The sequence below is a fragment of the Oncorhynchus mykiss genome, chromosome 2, assembly GCF_057628025.1.
Source record: "Oncorhynchus mykiss isolate SJ-2025 chromosome 2, ASM5762802v1, whole genome shotgun sequence".
In the NCBI taxonomy this organism is placed as follows: Eukaryota; Metazoa; Chordata; class Actinopteri; order Salmoniformes; family Salmonidae; genus Oncorhynchus; species Oncorhynchus mykiss.
In genome coordinates, this window is record NC_143023.1 from 28,582,777 (window position 1) to 28,605,795 (window position 23,019).

Consider the following 23,019-nt stretch of genomic DNA (forward strand, 5'->3'; position numbering starts at 1 on the left):
CTGTTTATCATCTATGCATAGTCACTTCACCCCTACCTACATGCACAAATTACCTCTAACCTGTACCCCTTCACACTGACTCGGCACCTCCTGTATATAGCCTCATTATTGTTATGTTATTGTGTTACTTTTTATTATTTTTTACTGTAGTTTATTTGGTAAATATTTTCTTAACTCTTCTTGAACTGCACAGTTGGTTAAGGGCTTGTAAGTAAGCATTTCACGGTAAGGTCTACACTTGTTGTATTCGGCACATGTGACAAATTAAGTTTGATTTGATAAGCCTGCACACACACACACACGCACACACATGCATTGAGTGTACTCAGAGACTTTTGTCCTTAGGTTGATACATCAGCCAGGGTGTGGCTGGGTTAGACTGGGAATGTGGAGGTGATCACACACAGGAGAGATCAGTAGAGGATCCATTAGCCTCAGGAAACTGCAGCGCAAGCTGAGCCAGAATGGAGCTTGAATGGAGCCAGAGACTCCAGCTGTCTGAGCCACAATGGAGACTAGAGTCTGATACACTGTGATGTTCTCCCTCCTTATCATACAGTAGTGTGTGTATATCTGTGTGTGTGTGTGTCTCTGATTACCTCCCTCATAATCACAGAGCAGTGTAACCATGACAACCCTCTGTTTGTAGTTTTCAACTCCATTTTTCCCTACAGCAAACATGATGTAGGTGGGGAGTTGCGGTGTGTGGGGGGGGGGGGGACAGACTAACACCTGGCAATCACTGGTGGAGGGTAACCATTGGCTGCTCACTGCCCCAGAATCTCCTGCCTGTACCTATTAGACAGTTCTACATGTTTGACATATACATCTGGAGAGAGAGAGAGAGAAAGAAAGAAAGAAGGAAATGGAAAGAGAGAGGGGTAGTCCTAGGTAGTCTCTTTACCTCTCCCTCAGGGGCTTTCACTTGATGATGTCTAAACCATTCCTCTCTCTCTTGTTCTTTTTCTCTCATCCCTCTCTCCTGCTGATGTGAGCTGGTCTGCTGTATCACTTCAGAAGGCCAGCCATATAATTCATACTGGAGTTGGTTTTGTGTTTCTATCTGTGTTTCCTACCGTCATACCCCCCCCCTCTCTCTCTCTCTCTGTCTGATAGACGTGGCAGTGGGTTGTCCGTTTGGTGGGGAGGACCGGAGTGGCCTGGTGTTGATCTACAATGGCCAGAGAGACCTGACGGCCCGCAGCCTAACCCTCAGCCAGGAGCTCTATGGAGCCTGGGCCTCCAGTAGTGGCCTCTCCGGCTACGGCTTCACCCTGAGGGGGGACAGAGACCTGGACAACAACCATTACCCTGGTACACTCCCATGCACCTTACTTATTTGATCCTCTTTTTTCCATTTCACTTCTCTCCTCCCTTCTTCTGGTGAAGTCGTTACTCAGGAGGGGTAGTGGGGTTACAGAGCTGTTGCCACGACGATTCTCTGAGGACTTCTTGTCCTGTCCCAGGAAGAGAGAGGGGGGGGGGGCATGTGCACTAAAACATCTAAAGGAAATGTCAAAATGTTTCAACTTTATATTCATCATCTCCAGCACCACCCCAACATCAACGTATGTGAAAATAGTGTTTCCATGTTTTGTGGAAAAAAAGATATGAGGGAGATAAGTGTTTCCAATGACATCATCAGTGTGCATCGTGGGATTTTAACCAATTATGAGTAGGCATTGTCTACTAATTGCCTACTAATTGTTTGATGATGTCATTGGAAACACTTATTTTCTTTATTATTTTTGCTACAAAACATAGAAACGTGCCATTTACACATATGTTCATGTTGGGATGGTGCTGAAGATGATGAATATGAAGTTGACATTTTTTTTAAATTTCCCTTTGAAAGTGTTTAGTCTGTTTGCCAGATATTTCATCATAGTGTTGTAGGCCTCTAGCTGACACAGGCCTCCAATTCTTCAGAAGAACATGTTCATGTGGCTGATATTACTTTGGAGAGACTTCCTCTTTTGTGATGTCATGGTACAGATGAACATGCCACACTACAGCAATCTGAAGGGAAAGCCTGTGTCTTGTATTTACATGTTCAGTCAGTGGTAGTCTGAATGTCTGTGTGAGTGTTTAAAAAGGTGTTTTGAAATTAAACTTTTGTTTCCCTTTGTTTTCCCTTCAATTTGGAGCCATTCTAAAGGCAGCATAGTTCAGTCTTTGTACCTCTATAGACCAAGCTGAAAGGTAGCCATTCTAAAGGCAGCATAGTTCAGTCTTTGTACCTCTATAGACCCAGCTGAAAGGCAGCCATTCTAAAGGCAGCATAGTTCAGTCTTTGTACCTCTATAGACCAAGCTGAAAGGTAGCCATTCTAAAGGCAGCATAGTTCAGTCTTTGTACCTCTATAGACCAAGCTGAAAGGTAGCCATTCTAAAGGCAGCATAGTTCAGTCTTTGTACCTCTATAGACCCAGCTGGAAGGCAGCCATTCTAAAGGCAGCATAGTTCAGTCTTTGTACCACTATAGACCCAGCTGGAAGGTAGCCATTCTAAAGGCAGCATAGTTCAGTCTTTGTACCTCTATAGACCAAGCTGAAAGGTAGCCATTCTAAAGGCAGCATAGTTCAGTCTTTGTACCTCTATAGACCCAGCTGAAAGGTAGCCATTCTAAAGGCAGCATAGTTCAGTCTTTGTACCTCTATAGACCAAGCTGAAAGGTAGCCATTCTAAAGGCAGCATAGTTCAGTCTTTGTACCTCTATAGACCCAGCTGAAAGGTAGCCATTCTAAAGGCAGCATAGTTCAGTCTTTGTACCTCTATAGACCCAGCTGAAAGGCAGCCATTCTAAAGGCAGCATAGTTCAGTCTTTGTACCTCTATAGACCAAGCTGAAAGGTAGCCATTCTAAAGGCAGCATAGTTCAGTCTTTGTACCTCTATAGACCCAGCTGAAAGGCAGCCATTCTAAAGGCAGCATAGTTCAGTCTTTGTACCTCTATAGACCCAGCTGAAAGGCAGCCATTCTAAAGGCAGCATAGTTCAGTCTTTGTACCTCTATAGACCCAGCTGAAAGGCAGCCATTCTAAAGGCAGCATAGTTCAGTCTTTGTACCTCTATAGACCCAGCTGAAAGGTAGCCATTCTAAAGGCAGCATAGTTCAGTCTTTGTACCTCTATAGACCCAGCTGAAAGGCAGCCATTCTAAAGGCAGCATAGTTCAGTCTTTGTACCTCTATAGACCCAGCTGAAAGGTAGCCATTCTAAAGGCAGCATAGTTCAGTCTTTGTACCTCTATAGACCAAGCTGAAAGGTAGCCATTCTAAAGGCAGCATAGTTCAGTCTTTGTACCTCTATAGACCCAGCTGAAAGGTAGCCATTCTAAAGGCAGCATAGTTCAGTCTTTGTACCTCTATAGACCCAGCTGAAAGGCAGCCATTCTAAAGGCAGCATAGTTCAGTCTTTGTACCTCTATAGACCAAGCTGAAAGGTAGCCATTCTAAAGGCAGCATAGTTCAGTCTTTGTACCTCTATAGACCCAGCTGAAAGGTAGCCATTCTAAAGGCAGCATAGTTCAGTCTTTGTACCTCTATAGACCCAGCTGAAAGGCAGCCATTCTAAAGGCAGCATAGTTCAGTCTTTGTACCTCTATAGACCCAGCTGAAAGGCAGCCATTCTAAAGGCAGCATAGTTCAGTCTTTGTACCTCTATAGACCAAGCTGAAAGGTAGCCATTCTAAAGGCAGCATAGTTCAGTCTTTGTACCTCTATAGACCCAGCTGAAAGGTAGCCATTCTAAAGGCAGCATAGTTCAGTCTTTGTACCTCTATAGACCCAGCTGGAAGGTAGCCATTCTAAAGGCAGCATAGTTCAGTCTTTGTACCTCTATAGACCCAGCTGAAAGGCAGCCATTCTAAAGGCAGCATAGTTCAGTCTTTGTACCTCTATAGACCCAGCTGAAAGGTAGCCATTCTAAAGGCAGCATAGTTCAGTCTTTGTACCTCTATAGACCCAGCTGAAAGGTAGCCATTCTAAAGGCAGCATAGTTCAGTCTTTGTACCTCTATAGACCCAGCTGAAAGGTAGCCATTCTAAAGGCAGCATAGTTCAGTCTTTGTACCTCTATAGACCCAGCTGAAAGGCAGCCATTCTAAAGGCAGCATAGTTCAGTCTTTGTACCTCTATAGACCCAGCTGAAAGGCAGCCATTCTAAAGGCAGCATAGTTCAGTCTTTGTACCTCTATAGACCAAGCTGAAAGGTAGCCATTCTAAAGGCAGCATAGTTCAGTCTTTGTACCTCTATAGACCCAGCTGAAAGGTAGCCATTCTAAAGGCAGCATAGTTCAGTCTTTGTACCTCTATAGACCCAGCTGGAAGGTAGCCATTCTAAAGGCAGCATAGTTCAGTCTTTGTACCTCTATAGACCCAGCTGAAAGGCAGCCATTCTAAAGGCAGCATAGTTCAGTCTTTGTACCTCTATAGACCCAGCTGAAAGGTAGCCATTCTAAAGGCAGCATAGTTCAGTCTTTGTACCTCTATAGACCCAGCTGAAAGGTAGCCATTCTAAAGGCAGCATAGTTCAGTCTTTGTACCTCTATAGACCCAGCTGAAAGGTAGCCATTCTAAAGGCAGCATAGTTCAGTCTTTGTACCTCTATAGACCCAGCTGAAAGGCAGCCATTCTAAAGGCAGCATAGTTCAGTCTTTGTACCTCTATAGACCCAGCTGAAAGGTAGCCATTCTAAAGGCAGCATAGTTCAGTCTTTGTACCTCTATAGACCCAGCTGAAAGGTAGCCATTCTAAAGGCAGCATAGTTCAGTCTTTGTACCTCTATAGACCCAGCTGAAAGGTAGCCATTCTAAAGGCAGCATAGTTCAGTCTTTGTACCTCTATAGACCCAGCTGAAAGGCAGCCATTCTAAAGGCAGCATAGTTCAGTCTTTGTACCTCTATAGACCCAGCTGAAAGGCAGCCATTCTAAAGGCAGCATAGTTCAGTCTTTGTACCTCTATAGACCAAGCTGAAAGGCAGCCATTCTAAAGGCAGCATAGTTCAGTCTTTGTACCTCTATAGACCCAGCTGAAAGGTAGCCATTCTAAAGGCAGCATAGTTCAGTCTTTGTACCTCTATAGACCAAGCTGAAAGGCAGCCATTCTAAAGGCAGCATAGTTCAGTCTTTGTACCTCTATAGACCCAGCTGAAAGGTAGCCATTCTAAAGGCAGCATAGTTCAGTCTTTGTACCTCTATAGACCCAGCTGAAAGGTAGCCATTCTAAAGGCAGCATAGTTCAGTCTTTGTACCTCTATAGACCAAGCTGAAAGGCAGCCATTCTAAAGGCAGCATAGTTCAGTCTTTGTACCTCTATAGACCAAGCTGAAAGGCAGCCATTCTAAAGGCAGCATAGTTCAGTCTTTGTACCTCTATAGACCCAGCTGAAAGGCAGCCATTCTAAAGGCAGCATAGTTCAGTCTTTGTACCTCTATAGACCCAGCTGAAAGGCAGCCATTCTAAAGGCAGCATAGTTCAGTCTTTGTACCTCTATAGACCCAGCTGAAAGGCAGCCATTCTAAAGGCAGCATAGTTCAGTCTTTGTACCTCTATAGACCCAGCTGAAAGGCAGCCATTCTAAAGGCAGCATAGTTCAGTCTTTGTACCTCTATAGACCCAGCTGAAAGGCAGCCATTCTAAAGGCAGCATAGTTCAGTCTTTGTACCTCTATAGACCCAGCTGAAAGGCAGCCATTCTAAAGGCAGCATAGTTCAGTCTTTGTACCTCTATAGACCCAGCTGAAAGGTAGCCATTCTAAAGGCAGCATAGTTCAGTCTTTGTACCTCTATAGACCCAGCTGAAAGGTAGCCATTCTAAAGGCAGCATAGTTCAGTCTTTGTACCTCTATAGACCCAGCTGGAAGGCAGCCATTCTAAAGGCAGCATAGTTCAGTCTTTGTACCTCTATAGACCCAGCTGAAAGGTAGCCATTCTAAAGGCAGCATAGTTCAGTCTTTGTACCTCTATAGACCCAGCTGAAAGGTAGCCATTCTAAAGGCAGCATAGTTCAGTCTTTGTACCTCTATAGACCAAGCTGAAAGGCAGCCATTCTAAAGGCAGCATAGTTCAGTCTTTGTACCTCTATAGACCCAGCTGAAAGGTAGCCATTCTAAAGGCAGCATAGTTCAGTCTTTGTACCTCTATAGACCCAGCTGAAAGGTAGCCATTCTAAAGGCAGCATAGTTCAGTCTTTGTACCTCTATAGACCAAGCTGAAAGGCAGCCATTCTAAAGGCAGCATAGTTCAGTCTTTGTACCTCTATAGACCAAGCTGAAAGGCAGCCATTCTAAAGGCAGCATAGTTCAGTCTTTGTACCTCTATAGACCCAGCTGAAAGGCAGCCATTCTAAAGGCAGCATAGTTCAGTCTTTGTACCTCTATAGACCCAGCTGAAAGGCAGCCATTCTAAAGGCAGCATAGTTCAGTCTTTGTACCTCTATAGACCCAGCTGAAAGGCAGCCATTCTAAAGGCAGCATAGTTCAGTCTTTGTACCTCTATAGACCCAGCTGAAAGGTAGCCATTCTAAAGGCAGCATAGTTCAGTCTTTGTACCTCTATAGACCCAGCTGAAAGGCAGCCATTCTAAAGGCAGCATAGTTCAGTCTTTGTACCTCTATAGACCCAGCTGAAAGGCAGCCATTCTAAAGGCAGCATAGTTCAGTCTTTGTACCTCTATAGACCAAGCTGAAAGGCAGCCATTCTAAAGGCAGCATAGTTCAGTCTTTGTACCTCTATAGACCCAGCTGAAAGGTAGCCATTCTAAAGGCAGCATAGTTCAGTCTTTGTACCTCTATAGACCCAGCTGAAAGGTAGCCATTCTAAAGGCAGCATAGTTCAGTCTTTGTACCTCTATAGACCAAGCTGAAAGGCAGCCATTCTAAAGGCAGCATAGTTCAGTCTTTGTACCTCTATAGACCAAGCTGAAAGGCAGCCATTCTAAAGGCAGCATAGTTCAGTCTTTGTACCTCTATAGACCAAGCTGAAAGGCAGCCATTCTAAAGGCAGCATAGTTCAGTCTTTGTACCTCTATAGACCAAGCTGAAAGGTAGCCATTCTAAAGGCAGCATAGTTCAGTCTTTGTACCTCTATAGACCCAGCTGAAAGGTAGCCATTCTAAAGGCAGCATAGTTCAGTCTTTGTACCTCTATAGACCCAGCTGAAAGGCAGCCATTCTAAAGGCAGCATAGTTCAGTCTTTGTACCTCTATAGACCCAGCTGAAAGGCAGCCATTCTAAAGGCAGCATAGTTCAGTCTTTGTACCTCTATAGACCAAGCTGAAAGGCAGCCATTCTAAAGGCAGCATAGTTCAGTCTTTGTACCTCTATAGACCCAGCTGAAAGGTAGCCATTCTAAAGGCAGCATAGTTCAGTCTTTGTACCTCTATAGACCAAGCTGAAAGGCAGCCATTCTAAAGGCAGCATAGTTCAGTCTTTGTACCTCTATAGACCCAGCTGAAAGGTAGCCATTCTAAAGGCAGCATAGTTCAGTCTTTGTACCTCTATAGACCCAGCTGAAAGGTAGCCATTCTAAAGGCAGCATAGTTCAGTCTTTGTACCTCTATAGACCAAGCTGAAAGGCAGCCATTCTAAAGGCAGCATAGTTCAGTCTTTGTACCTCTATAGACCAAGCTGAAAGGCAGCCATTCTAAAGGCAGCATAGTTCAGTCTTTGTACCTCTATAGACCCAGCTGAAAGGCAGCCATTCTAAAGGCAGCATAGTTCAGTCTTTGTACCTCTATAGACCCAGCTGAAAGGCAGCCATTCTAAAGGCAGCATAGTTCAGTCTTTGTACCTCTATAGACCCAGCTGAAAGGCAGCCATTCTAAAGGCAGCATAGTTCAGTCTTTGTACCTCTATAGACCCAGCTGAAAGGCAGCCATTCTAAAGGCAGCATAGTTCAGTCTTTGTACCTCTATAGACCCAGCTGAAAGGTAGCCATTCTAAAGGCAGCATAGTTCAGTCTTTGTACCTCTATAGACCCAGCTGAAAGGCAGCCATTCTAAAGGCAGCATAGTTCAGTCTTTGTACCTCTATAGACCCAGCTGAAAGGCAGCCATTCTAAAGGCAGCATAGTTCAGTCTTTGTACCTCTATAGACCAAGCTGAAAGGCAGCCATTCTAAAGGCAGCATAGTTCAGTCTTTGTACCTCTATAGACCCAGCTGAAAGGTAGCCATTCTAAAGGCAGCATAGTTCAGTCTTTGTACCTCTATAGACCAAGCTGAAAGGTAGCCATTCTAAAGGCAGCATAGTTCAGTCTTTGTACCTCTATAGACCCAGCTGAAAGGTAGCCATTCTAAAGGCAGCATAGTTCAGTCTTTGTACCTCTATAGACCCAGCTGAAAGGCAGCCATTCTAAAGGCAGCATAGTTCAGTCTTTGTACCTCTATAGACCAAGCTGAAAGGTAGCCATTCTAAAGGCAGCATAGTTCAGTCTTTGTACCTCTATAGACCCAGCTGAAAGGTAGCCATTCTAAAGGCAGCATAGTTCAGTCTTTGTACCTCTATAGACCCAGCTGAAAGGCAGCCATTCTAAAGGCAGCATAGTTCAGTCTTTGTACCTCTATAGACCTAGCTGAAAGGCAGCCATTCTAAAGGCAGCATAGTTCAGTCTTTGTACCTCTATAGACCAAGCTGAAAGGTAGCCATTCTAAAGGCAGCATAGTTCAGTCTTTGTACCTCTATAGACCCAGCTGAAAGGTAGCCATTCTAAAGGCAGCATAGTTCAGTCTTTGTACCTCTATAGACCCAGCTGGAAGGTAGCCATTCTAAAGGCAGCATAGTTCAGTCTTTGTACCTCTATAGACCCAGCTGAAAGGCAGCCATTCTAAAGGCAGCATAGTTCAGTCTTTGTACCTCTATAGACCCAGCTGAAAGGTAGCCATTCTAAAGGCAGCATAGTTCAGTCTTTGTACCTCTATAGACCCAGCTGAAAGGTAGCCATTCTAAAGGCAGCATAGTTCAGTCTTTGTACCTCTATAGACCCAGCTGAAAGGTAGCCATTCTAAAGGCAGCATAGTTCAGTCTTTGTACCTCTATAGACCCAGCTGAAAGGCAGCCATTCTAAAGGCAGCATAGTTCAGTCTTTGTACCTCTATAGACCCAGCTGAAAGGCAGCCATTCTAAAGGCAGCATAGTTCAGTCTTTGTACCTCTATAGACCAAGCTGAAAGGCAGCCATTCTAAAGGCAGCATAGTTCAGTCTTTGTACCTCTATAGACCCAGCTGAAAGGTAGCCATTCTAAAGGCAGCATAGTTCAGTCTTTGTACCTCTATAGACCAAGCTGAAAGGCAGCCATTCTAAAGGCAGCATAGTTCAGTCTTTGTACCTCTATAGACCCAGCTGAAAGGTAGCCATTCTAAAGGCAGCATAGTTCAGTCTTTGTACCTCTATAGACCCAGCTGAAAGGTAGCCATTCTAAAGGCAGCATAGTTCAGTCTTTGTACCTCTATAGACCAAGCTGAAAGGCAGCCATTCTAAAGGCAGCATAGTTCAGTCTTCGTACCTCTATAGACCAAGCTGAAAGGCAGCCATTCTAAAGGCAGCATAGTTCAGTCTTTGTACCTCTATAGACCCAGCTGAAAGGTAGCCATTCTAAAGGCAGCATAGTTCAGTCTTTGTACCTCTATAGACCCAGCTGAAAGGCAGCCATTCTAAAGGCAGCATAGTTCAGTCTTTGTACCTCTATAGACCCAGCTGAAAGGCAGCCATTCTAAAGGCAGCATAGTTCAGTCTTTGTACCTCTATAGACCCAGCTGAAAGGTAGCCATTCTAAAGGCAGCATAGTTCAGTCTTTGTACCTCTATGGACCAAGCTGAAAGGTAGGAATTATTATTTTATTTTTATTTTCTTTCCATATTGTCTTCTTTCTGTAACAACAACAGATGTCCTCTGATCTCTCCATCCCACAAACAGGAAATCTGGGTCTTTTATAATGAAAACATCACACGCACACTCACGCTAACACACACAAACACACATACAGACACATATGCACTGCATGGCTTGTGATCTATTTCACTGGCCTCTGAGTGTAAGTGTTGAGTCTGTGCCAGGCTATGAACCAAAGCCAGACCATATACAGAATCACCCCACATCGAGTTACTCAGTCACACACACTATACAAACACAATGCATATACATATAAGCATGCAGACACACACGCGTGTTGTAACTCAGGCTTTCTAAGACCCTCTGGGAAAGATCTGGTAGTGGAGGGAAAGCTCCCTGGTGGCATAGCGATCACACACACACACACACACACACACACACACACACACATACATATAGTCTGTCGTTAATATGTTAGTAAAGTCACACTTTGGTAAAGGACCCTTAGATGTTTCATCATTATGAGAGGACTGCTAAGGCATCTGTGTGCCTGTTTCACGGTGTGTTTCTGTGCATATGTTTGTGTGTGCATAAGTCTGTTTCTATAGGTGAAGTTGTATGATCCCATAGGTACAAAACCCATGTTAGTCTTAGAGAGAGAAGGGAGGGAGGATTAGAGAGATGGATCAGTGTTCCTGATGGATACAGCCGTGTGTCTCTACCAGGGGACTCATGTGTCCAGCTAGGTATCAAACCTCGATTGTCTGCACGCCTCAAGACTGCAATAACCCACCGAGCTCAAGTCTAGGTGGCATCTCTCAGAGGCAACACAAGTTTTGAGGTCTTTCACAACAAGGTTGCACATCAGCTTCTTGGAAGGAGTGTTCCTATTTAAACTAACCCTGGAGAAGTGACTGGGTCAGAGTCAGAGAGAGCAGTCAGTCAGGAACAGCAGGAGATGTCCCTAGTACACAGAGGTTACAGCCTGCTAGACGCACACTGACCCTGGGAAGCTCTGCTGTTCCCACTCCTAGGGTTAAGGTTAAGGTCAGTTTTGTGTGTGTGTCAGGGGTCAGATGGCCTGATGGCAGGAATTATGTTCAGCGGTAGAGATCAAATGCTGTAGACATTTATAACTTGCCAATCAGCATTCCCACTGACTCAGCCATACTGAACATAAAACACACACAGCACACACACACACACACACACACCCACACACACTAAACACTTTGACAGTGGACACACTGAACACTGGTTCTAAAGAGAGAGCTCATACAGAAGTTTGAAGCAGCCAGTCTCTGACAGGTTGTGTAAACGTTGGATGGCAGCCATATTTCTCAGAGCAGGGAGTCCGGACTGGCCTAGAGGTTTAGTTACTCAGCATACCCCAAAGGTACACTTACTCCAAATGTGTGTCTGTATGTGTGTGTGTTTACATACTAACCTCAAATCAGTGGTGGCAGACATGTTTTTTCAGTGTAGAAATATGATTGACTTGGAAGGGGAAAGTGTGCCATAGGCTATGTTTTATTTACTCCAAAAGTACATTTACCCCAAATCAGCCTCTGTGTCAGTAGCACTTTTCAGAGGGAAAAGAACGGCCGGGTAAGGAGTACAGATGTACCTATGGGAGTGCACACACACACACACAAACACACACAAACACACACAAACACACACACACACACACACACACACACACACACACTTAGGCACGCACCACAGGAGGTTGGTGGCACCTTAATTGGGGAGGACAGGCTTATGGTAGTGACTGGAGCGGATCTGGGGAATGGTATCAAATACATCAAACACATGGTCTCCAGTTGTTTGATGCCATTCCATTCGTTTCATTTCGGCCATTATTATGAGCCGTCCTCCCCTCAGCAGCCTCCACTGGCACGCACGTATGCACACATACACCTACGGAGTAGTGGGGTTGGGTTTCGCTGGAGTGTAAGACGGACAGATCCAGGACTTTGGAATGAGAGCAACATTCTTCTGTTGGAAGTTTGGGTCCCTGAGGCTGAGCTGATGTTTGGACTGTACTTTTTGCGTGTGTGTGTGTGTGTGTGTGTGTGTGTGTGTGTGTGTGTGCGGTTAGATCTGCCTGCTGAAAGCACACCTTAGCTCTGATGACTTTTACAGACTGTGGTTGAAAGGCCAAGTGCTTTAGCTGCTGTCCTCTTTCCTCCTCTCTGCCTCGTTCCCCCTCTTCCTCCTTTCCCCCTTTCCACCTTCCCTCCTCACCTCTACCTTTCCAACTGCACCCCGTACCCCACAGACAGCTAGAGGTCCCACTTCCTCTGCCGGCCCCTTGTTACACCTATCACACACACACACGCACACACACGCACACACACACACACACACACACACACACACACACACACACACACACACACACACACACACACACACACACACACTGGGGGCTAGGGTGTAATGTTGTGGTTTCAGAGGACCAGCAGGCTAAGGCACTCTCACTGACAGCAAAAACAGATGGACCACTCCTACATTCAATTTAGACTCACGCTCACTTAAACGCGCGCACACACAAGAACACACACGCATACAGAGGCAAACGCATGTGTGCAAACACGCACACATACACACACTCAATATATCTTAATTGACTCTAATAGTTTAACCATCATTTAAACAGATGTCACTCACAGTGTGCATGGTCTTGTCACACTCTAGCCCTCTATCAGCATCAAGACTTAACCTAGTCCGTTTCATTTGATGGATAGCCAGGTATGTATATTCCCAACAGATAAGAGGCTATCTGAGGAGGATTTCTCGACTTGACTGTTACTAGTAAACTAGAAACAACCTCTCTGTCACGTGTCTTCAAAACCACATTTTTCCCCATTCACTAGACCAATGGAAGTAGAGAGCTCAGAACTCTTTCAAACAGAACTGCAGAGGTCAGAACTAATGAGCTTAACCAGTCCCATTGATATATTATCATGAGTAAACTTAGCCTCTGACCCTCAGCCTCATTGATATTAGCATGACTCACCTTAGCCTCTGACCCTCAGCCTCATTGATATTAGCATGACTTATCTTAGCCTCTGTCCCTCAGCCTCATTCATACTAGAATGACTTGTCTTAGCCTCTGTCCCCAGTCCCAGTGCTGTATCAGATTCAGAGCTTAGCTTAACCTCTGTCTTCCAGTGACAGGGGTAGCTAGATCTATGGTTGGGGGTCAGTCCTGTGTTAGCGTTGTGTTAGCTTAGTGTATCTGGCAGGGAAGGCTTGTATTGATTAAGTCTCTTTCCCACTGCGGTTTCAGACTTTCAGTCAACGTGTGTGTGTGTGTGTGTGTGTGTGTGTGTGTGTGTGTGTGTGTGTGTGTGTGTGTGTGTGTGTGTGTGTGTGTGTGTGTGTGTGTGTGTGTGTGTGTGTGTGTGTGTGTGTGTGTGTGTGTGTGTGAGAGTGGTATGTCTCCCGTGACCACACTCATTAAAGTGCAGCTCTATTTTAAACAAAAACCCAATTAAGACTCTTCATCTTCAAAACACATAAACACAAATTAACTGAGTAGAGCACTGGACTAGTTGTGTGGCTGCTACAGACTGACTAGTTGTATAAGGCACATGATTATAGTAAAGTGAGGGAATGTTCTTGTTGTGTAGCAGAGGTTTCTGATTGGACCAATGGGAATGTTCTAATGGAGCTGGAATGTGCGACACACACCGTTGTCTCCGTTGCGACACACACACACACACACACACACACACACAGACACTGTGTTCCTATTTGGATAGTTTCATTCTGAACCAAAATAGTGCTGCAAAAATAGTTATATTCACTACTCAAAGCTGGTACAGACTAAATGTGTTTGTGTATGTGTGTGTATCTGTGTCAGTGTGTGTAAAACGTGAGAGGTCTGTGCTTGATGAAGATTGCTGGAGACCTTGAAATCAGTCCCATCTGTGCGTTTCTTTGAAGCTCATGCAGTCTCCCTGTCTCGCTCTCTCTTTCTCTCTCTCTCTCTTTCACTGTAGATCTGATAGTGGGAGCATTTGGTAAAGGGGAGGTGTCGGTGTACAGGTAAGATATCTAATTATCTGATTGGCTAGACTACATTGTTTCATGTATCAGATTAGCTGCTAGTTTACAATGGTGAGGTGTGTGTGTGTGTGTGTGTGTGTGTGTGTGTGTGTGTGTGTGTGTGTGTGTGTGTGTGTGTGTGTGTGTGTGTGTGTGTGTGTGTGTGTGTGTGTGTGTGTGTGTGTGTGTGTGTGTGTGTGTGTGTGTGTGTGTAGGGCTCGTCCTGTAGTGTCAGTGGAGGCAGAGATGATCCTGACTCCTAGAATCCTGAACCCTGATGACCGATCCTGCCTCCTGACAGAATCTGATATCATGGTGACCTGGTGAGTACACACACACACACACACACACACACACACACACACACACACAAACACACACACACACGCAGTCACTAGGTAACCTAGTGAGTGACAGACAATTGACCAATAGGGTGAATTTTAGGCTATGTGTGTTGGCAGGACAGAGACATGGTGCGTTTGGGCAGATTGACAGACGGCACCAAACTGTGGATTTCTGTCAAAACAAACACAGCTGATTGAAATAAACCATCAGACTGGCTGGAGGAACGAGACAGGACACAACAACACATGTACTGTTAGGGAGTTTTTAGGACTGTCTGGGAGTGTTGCTTTTTATTTTATTGAATAGTTGTTTTATTGAGAGCTTTGGCCAGTTGAGGAGTTTTTCTGGTTGTTTTGGGGAGACTGAGAGGACGAGCAGTAAAGAGGAAGTTTTTCTGGTTGTTTTGGGGAGACTAAGAGGACGAGCAGTAAAGAGGAAGTTTTTCTGGTTGTTTTGGGGAGACTGAGAGGACGAGCAGTAAAGAGGAAGTTTTTCTGGTTGTTTTGGGGAGACTAAGAGGACGAGCAGTAAAGAGGAAGTTTTTCTGGTTGTTTTGGGGAGACTAAGAGGACGAGCAGTAAAGAGGACGTTTTTCTGGTTGTTTTGGGGAGACTGAGAGGACGAGCAGTAAAGAGGAAGTTTTTCTGGTTGTTTTGGGGAGACTAAGAGGACGAGCAGTAAAGAGGACGTTTTTCTGGTTGTTTTGGGGAGACTGAGAGGACGAGCAGTAAAGAGGAAGTTTTTCTGGTTGTTTTGGGGAGACTGAGAGGACGAGCAGTGAAGAGGAAGTTTTTCTGGTTGTTTTGGGGAGACTAAGAGGACGAGCAGTAAAGAGGAAGTTTTTCTGGTTGTTTTGGGGAGACTAAGAGGTCGAGCAGTAAAGAGGAAGTTTTTCTGGTTGTTTTGGGGAGACTGAGAGGACGAGCAGTGAAGAGGAAGTTTTTCTGGTTGTTTTGGGGAGACTAAGAGGACGAGCAGTAAAGAGGAAGTTTTTCTGTTTTTTTTGGGGAGACTAAGAGGACGAGCAGTAAAGAGGAAGTTTTTCTGGTTGTTTTGGGGAGACTAAGAGGACGAGCAGTAAAGAGGAAGTTTTTCTGGTTGTTTTGGGGAGACTGAGAGGACGAGCAGTAAAGAGGAAGTTTTCCTGGTTGTTTTGGGGAGACTGAGAGGACGAGCAGTAAAGAGGAAGTTTTTCTGGTTGTTTTGGGGAGACTGAGAGGACGAGCAGTAAAGAGGAAGTTTTCCTGGTTGTTTTGGGGAGACTGAGAGGACGAGCAGTAAAGAGGAAGTTTTTCTGGTTGTTTTGGGGAGACTGAGAGGACGAGCAGTAAAGAGGAAGTTTTTCTGGTTGTTTTGGGGAGACTGAGAGGACGAGCAGTAAAGAGGAAGTTTTTCTGGTTGTTTTGGGGAGACTGAGAGGACGAGCAGTAAAGAGGAAGTTTTTCTGGTTGTTTTGGGGAGACTGAGAGGACGAGCAGTGAAGAGGAAGTTTTTCTGGTTGTTTTGGGGAGACTGAGAGGACGAGCAGTAAAGAGGAAGTTTTTCTGGTTGTTTTGGGGAGACTGAGAGGACGAGCAGTAAAGAGGAAGTTTTTCTGGTTGTTTTGGGGAGACTGAGAGGACGAGCAGTAAAGAGGAAGTTTTTCTGGTTGTTTTGGGGAGACTGAGAGGACGAGCAGTAAAGAGGAAGTTTTTCTGGTTGTTTTGGGGAGACTGAGAGGACGAGCAGTAAAGAGGAAGTTTTTCTGGTTGTTTTGGGGAGACTGAGAGGACGAGCAGTAAAGAGGAAGTTTTTCTGGTTGTTTTGGGGAGACTGAGAGGACGAGCAGTAAAGAGGAAGTTTTTCTGGTTGTTTTGGGGAGACTGAGAGGACGAGCAGTAAAGAGGAAGTTTTTCTGGTTGTTTTGGGGAGACTGAGAGGACGAGCAGTAAAGAGGAAGTTTTTCTGGTTGTTTTGGGGAGACTGAGAGGACGAGCAGTAAAGAGGAAGTTTTTCTGGTTGTTTTGGGGAGACTGAGAGGACGAGCAGTAAAGAGGAAGTTTTCCTGGTTGTTTTGGGGAGACTGAGAGGACGAGCAGTGAAGAGGAAGTTTTTCTTCTAATTGGAGCTCATTGTTCTGTCCTGGATGGTTCTGGTTGGCAGGCATTTCACTGCTAGAGAACCTGTGTGTGTGTGTGTGTGTGTGTGTGTGTGTGTGTGTATGTGTGTGTGTGTGTGTGTGTGTGATCGAGATGAGCGCGCTCACACAAACACACACTGACATACAGAGGAGCAATTGTTTTATCCTGTCTCAATCTCCCATGTCTCTCTACCTCTCTCTCTCTCTGTTATCCAGTCTAAGGGTAGATATTTGTGCGAAGGTGAGCGGTGTGGGGATCCCAGACTCTGTAGGTAAGTAGCTCTGACTGGGGATGAAGAGGGGGGAGGGAGAGGTTTATGCATAAGTTAGTGTTAGAGATGCTAACTGTATGAATGCATTGTTTCCACTGGCTAATGATGCTCTGTAGAAACTAAAAGGGATAAAGTAGACCGTACCCATGGTTCCCTCCTGCACACCAGATGAGAATAAACACACACTTCCGCACACGATGGGACCATATGGAACCCCTCCTCACTCACTCACTCTCTCCCTCCATCCCCCTCTCTCCTCCACCTCTCCCAGTCCTGAATGCAGAGCTGCAACTGGATTGGCTTAAAGGTGTGAGGGGCGGAGTTAAGAGAGTTTATTTCCTGGATTCCCATCAGCCCCAACACACAGGGGTCCTAACGCTTGGCCACAGCCGTCCTCACTCCTGCCTGAACTATACTGTCTACCTACGAGTAAGTCAAACACACTCCTTTGCCAAAAAAATGAATTTGAGTTTTTTTTTTAAGAAAAGAGGCCTCCATCCTTGCTGTGTTTGGACAAGATCCTCTCAAAATACAGTGCCTTGCGAAAGTATTCGGCCCCCTTGAACTTTGCGACCTTTTGCCACATTTCAGGCTTCAAACATAAAGATATAAAACTGTATTTTTTTGTGAAGAATCAACAACAAGTGGGACACAATCATGAAGTGGAGCGACATTTATTGGATATTTCAAACTTTTTTAACAAATCAAAAACTGAAAAATTGGGCGTGCAAAATTATTCAGCCCCCTTAAGTTAATACTTTGTAGCGCCACCTTTTGCTGCGATTACAGCTGTAAGTCGCTTGGGGTATGTCTCTATCAGTTTTGCACATCGAGAGACTGACATTTTTTCCCATTCCTCCTTGCAAAACAGCTCGAGCTCAGTGAGGTTGGATGGAGAGCATTTGTGAACAGCAGTTTTCAGTTCTTTCCACAGATTCTCGATTGGATTCAGGTCTGGACTTTGACTTGACCATTCTAACACCTGGATATGTTTATTTCTGAACCATTCCATTGTAGATTTTGCTTTATGTTTTGGATCATTGTCTTGTTGGAAGACAAATCTCCGTCCCAGTCTCAGGTCTTTTGCAGACTCCATCAGGTTTTCTTCCAGAATGGTCCTGTATTTGGCTCCCTCCATCTTCCCATCAATTTTAACCATCTTCCCTGTCCCTGCTGAAGAAAAGCAGGCCCAAACCATGATGCTGCCACCACCATGTTTGACAGTGGGGATGGTGTGTTCAGCTGTGTTGCTTTTACGCCAAACATAACGTTTTGCATTGTTGCCAAAAAGTTCAATTTTGGTTTCATCTGACCAGAGCACCTTCTTCCACATGTTTGGTGTGTCTCCCAGGTGGCTTGTGGCAAACTTTAAACGACACTTTTTACACACAGGTTTTACACACAGATTACACACAGGTGGATTGTATTTATCATCATTAGTCATTTAGGTCAACATTGGATCATTCAGAGATCCTCACTGAACTTCTGGAGAGAGTTTGCTGCACTGAAAGTAAAGGGGCTGAATAATTTTGCACGCCCAATTTTTCAGTTTTTGATTTGTTAAAAAAATTTGAAATATCCAATAAATGTCGCTCCACTTCATGATTGTGTCCCACTTGTTGTTGATTCTTCACAAAAAAATACAGTTTTATATCTTTATGTTTGAAGCTTGAAATGTGGCAAAAGGTCGCAAAGTTCAAGGGGGCCGAATACTTTCACAAGGCACTGTATCTGTCAACTCTGCTGAACCTGTTTTTGGACCAGTTATTGTGTTATAGTGAACAAACTTTCTGTTACACGGTATCTTCCCCCCCCCCTCTCTCTCTCTCTGTCCCTCAGGGGGAGGATGAGTTTAGGGATAAATTGACTCCCATCTCATTGGCTCTGAACTACAGTTTAGCCCCTCCATCCAACCTGGACCTCCCCCCTGTCCTCAACCGCTACAGCAGTACCTTCCTGCAGGAACAGGTGTGTGTGTGGGCTCTCTTTCTCATCCAATCAAGACCACTTACAGCATATGAGTACCGTTAGACTCGACCTTAACCCCCGTCCCCCGTCCCTAATCCCATCGGTCTCTCCCTTTCTCCTTTATTTCTCAGGCATATATTCTGCTGGACTGTGGGGAAGACAACGAGTGTATTCCAGACCTCCAGCTATCTGCAAGCATGTAAGTATGTACTGTATGTAACATGTGTAGCATATACGTCAACATGAAACCATTACAGTCTCATTTTAAAAACAGTAGTTAAGTAACCTTACTGATATAGGGGTGTGTTACGCCTTGTGGTGTGTGTTGTGCCCTGCCCTGTCAAGTGAGGCATGCTGGGAAGATTCAGAAAAGTCCTTGTCAACCTGTAAACTTTCAACGTATGTACATACTCACACACATTCATACACACACTCACACACGCACACGCACACCTAAACAAAGGCTAGGACTGTGTTACAGCACGCAAGGAGAGAAGTTTGCTCTCTAATTGTTTACATTAGCAAGAGAGTGTGTGTGTGTGTGTGTGTGTGTGTGTGTGTGTGTGGTGTGTGTGTGTGTGTGTGTGTGTGTGTGTGTGTGTGTGTGTGTGTGTGTGTGTATGTGCGCGTGCGCGTGCATGTTTTTCTTCTGTTTTCATCTGTATGCAATTGCAATGGCAGCCCATCACAAACCCTGTCATTCTCCTCTGACTGATACACACACACACACACACTCCGACCTCTACTGTTTGACATAGTATTGACTTGTTTATTTCTCTCTCCTGCACACACACAAACACAGAGACCGTACAGAGCTGGTGGTCGGGGATGATAACCTGGTCATGTTGACCATAAACGCGGTTAACGAAGGAGAGGGGGCATATGAGACAGAGCTACACACACTCCTACCCCCTGAGGCTGATTACATAGGAGTGGAACGCAGGATAGAGGTGAGAACACACATTCCCACACACACTTCCACCCCCCACCCCCCCCACACTGGCCCCAACCCTAGCCCAGCTCAACTAGACCCTACAGCCTTGCTGACCTCTTTACCATTACATTACATCCTGTTGACAACCTCAGGGTTTTTTCTCTAGAGAGTGAGTGAATGAATGTGTAATGGGGCCCTAAGATGGATGAGATGAGGTTGTTACTGTCAGAACATTCATCACTCTCTTCCTCTCCTCCCTTCCCCCACATATCACCTCTCTGCCACTCTCTCCCTTCCACCTCCTCTCCTCTCCAGGCTCTATCCAGGTTGAACTGTGAGTACAGGATGGTGAATGACTCCAGACTGGTGGTGTGTGACCTGGGGAACCCTATGGTTGCCGGAACAGAAGTAAGTCCAACACACACACAAACACAAAAGAACACAAAAAAATACACACACGCACATGCACCCACTCTGACCTCCCCCTCTACTTGGAAAAAAACACTTCCTGTCCAAACAGGAAGCTGTCACTCAGATACAGTGGTGCTGATTGATAGTTACCATGCTGAAGGATCACCCAGATACCCCGTGCCCCACTGAGTCCCACACTCTGAAGCTGTCTGTGGGTATTTCTGTGTGTGTTAATCCGTTCGCCCTTGCATGACACATCCAGGAAGCACAGGCTTTGTAAAGTAAAGAGTGGTCCCATCTGACATGTAACTCTACCCTGTGTTTCTGTAACCGCTCTGTCTGTCTGTCTGTCTGTGTGTGTGTGTGTGTGTGTGTGTGTGTGTGTGTGTGTGTGTGTGTGTGTGTGTGTGTGTGTGTGTGTGTGTACGTGGCTACATGCATGCGTGTGTGTTGTGACCCTGAGAGTGGTATTTGTTAGCTCTAGAAGCGACACACGTGTGTGTGCACGTCAGCTCTCCTTCAGACCAGATGTTTCCCAGACATACTTACCCTTGCCCCTTTGGGCCTGTAGGAATTCATGAGCTCTTATAGAATAAACACACACACACACACACACACTAATCATGCAGCCGGAGTAACGACGCTTGTATACCATTTTGAATGTATCTTTTTCTCATTCTAATATTTTTGAGTCAAGCCTCTAAAATGCAGACTGCCTCGCCATGTTTCTTTAAAACGTTGTCTATTGTCAGCATTTTTAGTATTTTATTAGGATCCCCATTAGCTGGTGCTAAAGCAGCAGCTACTCTTCCTGGGGTCAACAAGCATAGCGGTGAAAACAGACACTGTTTATGGGTAACATCCTGCCATCAGGGCTGCCGGAAAATGTGTAGCGAGGCAGCATTTGCCACAGCACTTTTCAATCACTTTTGATTTAGTTTAATAAAATATATCTACGCAAAGTGTAAAAGAAAAGGGGCAAAGTGCTGTTTTTTTAGACCGATTTGCCTCATGATTTGTCTGTCTTTCACACCGAAGCGCTGCTACAGGCTCTTTGTGTGTCTTGACCAATCAGATTAATGCTCAAGGCGCTCTCCACTTTCCTCTGGTATTTATTTAGCGAGCTGATAGCACATCACTCCCAACAGACACAAGCAAAAACTCCTTACATCAATGGAGCAGCCTTTACTCCTAAACATTAGCGATCTGACATGTGTTGCATGGTAACGAGACACTTTTTGAGTCCGATCCACTGTAGGCTACTAACAGCAGCTGCATAGTCAGGCCTCCTATGGGCCCTGTCCCTCTGGCCAGGGTAAACGAAGTGGTAACGTAGTGTGGGCTATTTATAACCCAATGGGATTACATTTGGTTTATATTTCAACTTGGGCTAACCAGGTTACCTAGACTTTTTCAATCCAAGAGTATAAACTTGAATTAATCATTAAACACAGTAGCTGACATGGACTGTGAGTACATTTTGTTATGAGTATTACAGTTGAGCAGGAGCAGGACTACATGATGCAAACCTGCATATTATCTAATCATGTAGCTTTCTGAGTGTCTGTTTATAGGACCCCCCCCCCCCCCCCCAGTCCTTCTTTAAAATATAATTCATAACAACAAGTACAAGGTTGCTGCAGTTTAACAGGGCTTTCATCCTCCCCAAGGCCAGGAGTTCTTTAAAACCATGTGACCTGATTAGAAAAACTCTGGTCCCATCATAGCCCATATTCAACAGATGAATCACCTCATACTGTATAAGGGCTGGAGTTTTACCTGGTTAGCTTACCAGATCAGGAAAAATTATGTACCCCAGAATTTTGTTTTCCGCTACACCACTCTGGGGCCTGTGGTGCCACCTCTGCCAGACGATCAGCATGTATAATGTGAACAGAAACGGCCCCTCCACAGAGCCCTGTGGAACACCATATATAGCCTTGGAGCAATCAGTGGTCTCACTGGGCAGAAAAATAAATTGATACCTGTCTGTTAGTTTGGTCGACAGCGTCAATCCCTGCTCTTACATCAAGGAATATGAGAACAGTCACAGAGCCTCAGTCGTTTATTGGTCGATGCATTAGATCATTTCCTTGACAAACGCTGTCTCTGTACTATGGTGGGTTCTACAGAACATCCAGGTTAGACAGTTTTACAGTGGTGGTGGGGCTGTTCAGAATATGGGAGAGAAGTGACAGGAAATAAATGTTTTCCAGATTTGGCGAGAGAGATATATTTGGGTCACTTTGTCTGTCTCTCTCTCTTTCTCTCAGCCTGGGGACCTCAGTGATTTAGACCCATTTGGTCTTTCGTCGTCTCTGAGTTGTTCTGATTCTCTCTCTGATGTGCAATAAAGTCTCTGACTTTGGAGTCCTAATGAGTTTCCACCCTCAGGCTTCTCCCTTGTAGTTTTAGCGAGTGTTTTAAGAGTTTCCGGCATTGACTAGTGTCTAACATGTTGTTCATGAGAACATTATTACACAAACACAAGAAGCCATTATCATACTCATGGTTATGAACTAAGCCCTCCACGTGGTGTGAGTTAAGCAAGGGTAGAGGGGGGTTTAACTGGGGTCTGGAGGGAAGGGATCTGGTCTGTCTCAGCCCACAGATCTGTACTGATCCTCCAACTGAGACACACACACACAACACAGATACGTAACCCAGATACACACACCATGGCCAGGTTCTGGTTAGTTTTCACAAAAGGAAACTGTAGATGGGGTTAGAAGGCTGCTCGCTTTAACACTTACAGATGTCACTAGACTTTGATTCGTCTCTCTCTGACTCTCTGTCTCTGTCCCTCTCTCTCTGTCTCTGTCCCTCTCTCTCTGACTCTCTGTCTCTGTCCCTCTCTCTCTGACTCTCTGTCTCTGTCTCTCTCTCTCTGACACTGTCTCTGTCCCTCTCTCTTTGTCCCTCTGTCCCTCTCTCTCTGTCTCTGTCCCTCTCTCTCTGATACTGTCTCTGTCCCTCTCTCTTTGTCCCTCTGTCCTTCTTTCTCTGACTCTCTGTCTCTGTCCCTCTCTCTCTGACTCTCTGTCTCTGTCCCTCTCTCTCTGACTCTCTGTCTCTGTCCCTCTCTCTC

At 45.2% G+C, this 23,019-nt stretch overlaps 1 protein-coding gene across 1 annotated transcript in view; it reads left to right on the plus strand.

Moving 5' to 3' along the window:
- Nucleotides 1–23,019, plus strand: part of LOC110534631 (integrin alpha-8) — a 61,945-nt gene that overhangs the window by 16,202 nt on the left and 22,724 nt on the right. The window contains exons 13-21 of the mRNA XM_090195388.1: nucleotides 1,117–1,314; nucleotides 13,837–13,882; nucleotides 14,098–14,205; nucleotides 16,563–16,618; nucleotides 16,890–17,047; nucleotides 18,458–18,586; nucleotides 18,718–18,785; nucleotides 19,389–19,536; nucleotides 19,836–19,928. Coding sequence (XP_090051514.1) covers nucleotides 1,117–1,314; nucleotides 13,837–13,882; nucleotides 14,098–14,205; nucleotides 16,563–16,618; nucleotides 16,890–17,047; nucleotides 18,458–18,586; nucleotides 18,718–18,785; nucleotides 19,389–19,536; nucleotides 19,836–19,928 — 1,004 coding nt within the window. The remainder of the gene's footprint in view (nucleotides 1–1,116; nucleotides 1,315–13,836; nucleotides 13,883–14,097; nucleotides 14,206–16,562; nucleotides 16,619–16,889; nucleotides 17,048–18,457; nucleotides 18,587–18,717; nucleotides 18,786–19,388; nucleotides 19,537–19,835; nucleotides 19,929–23,019) is intronic.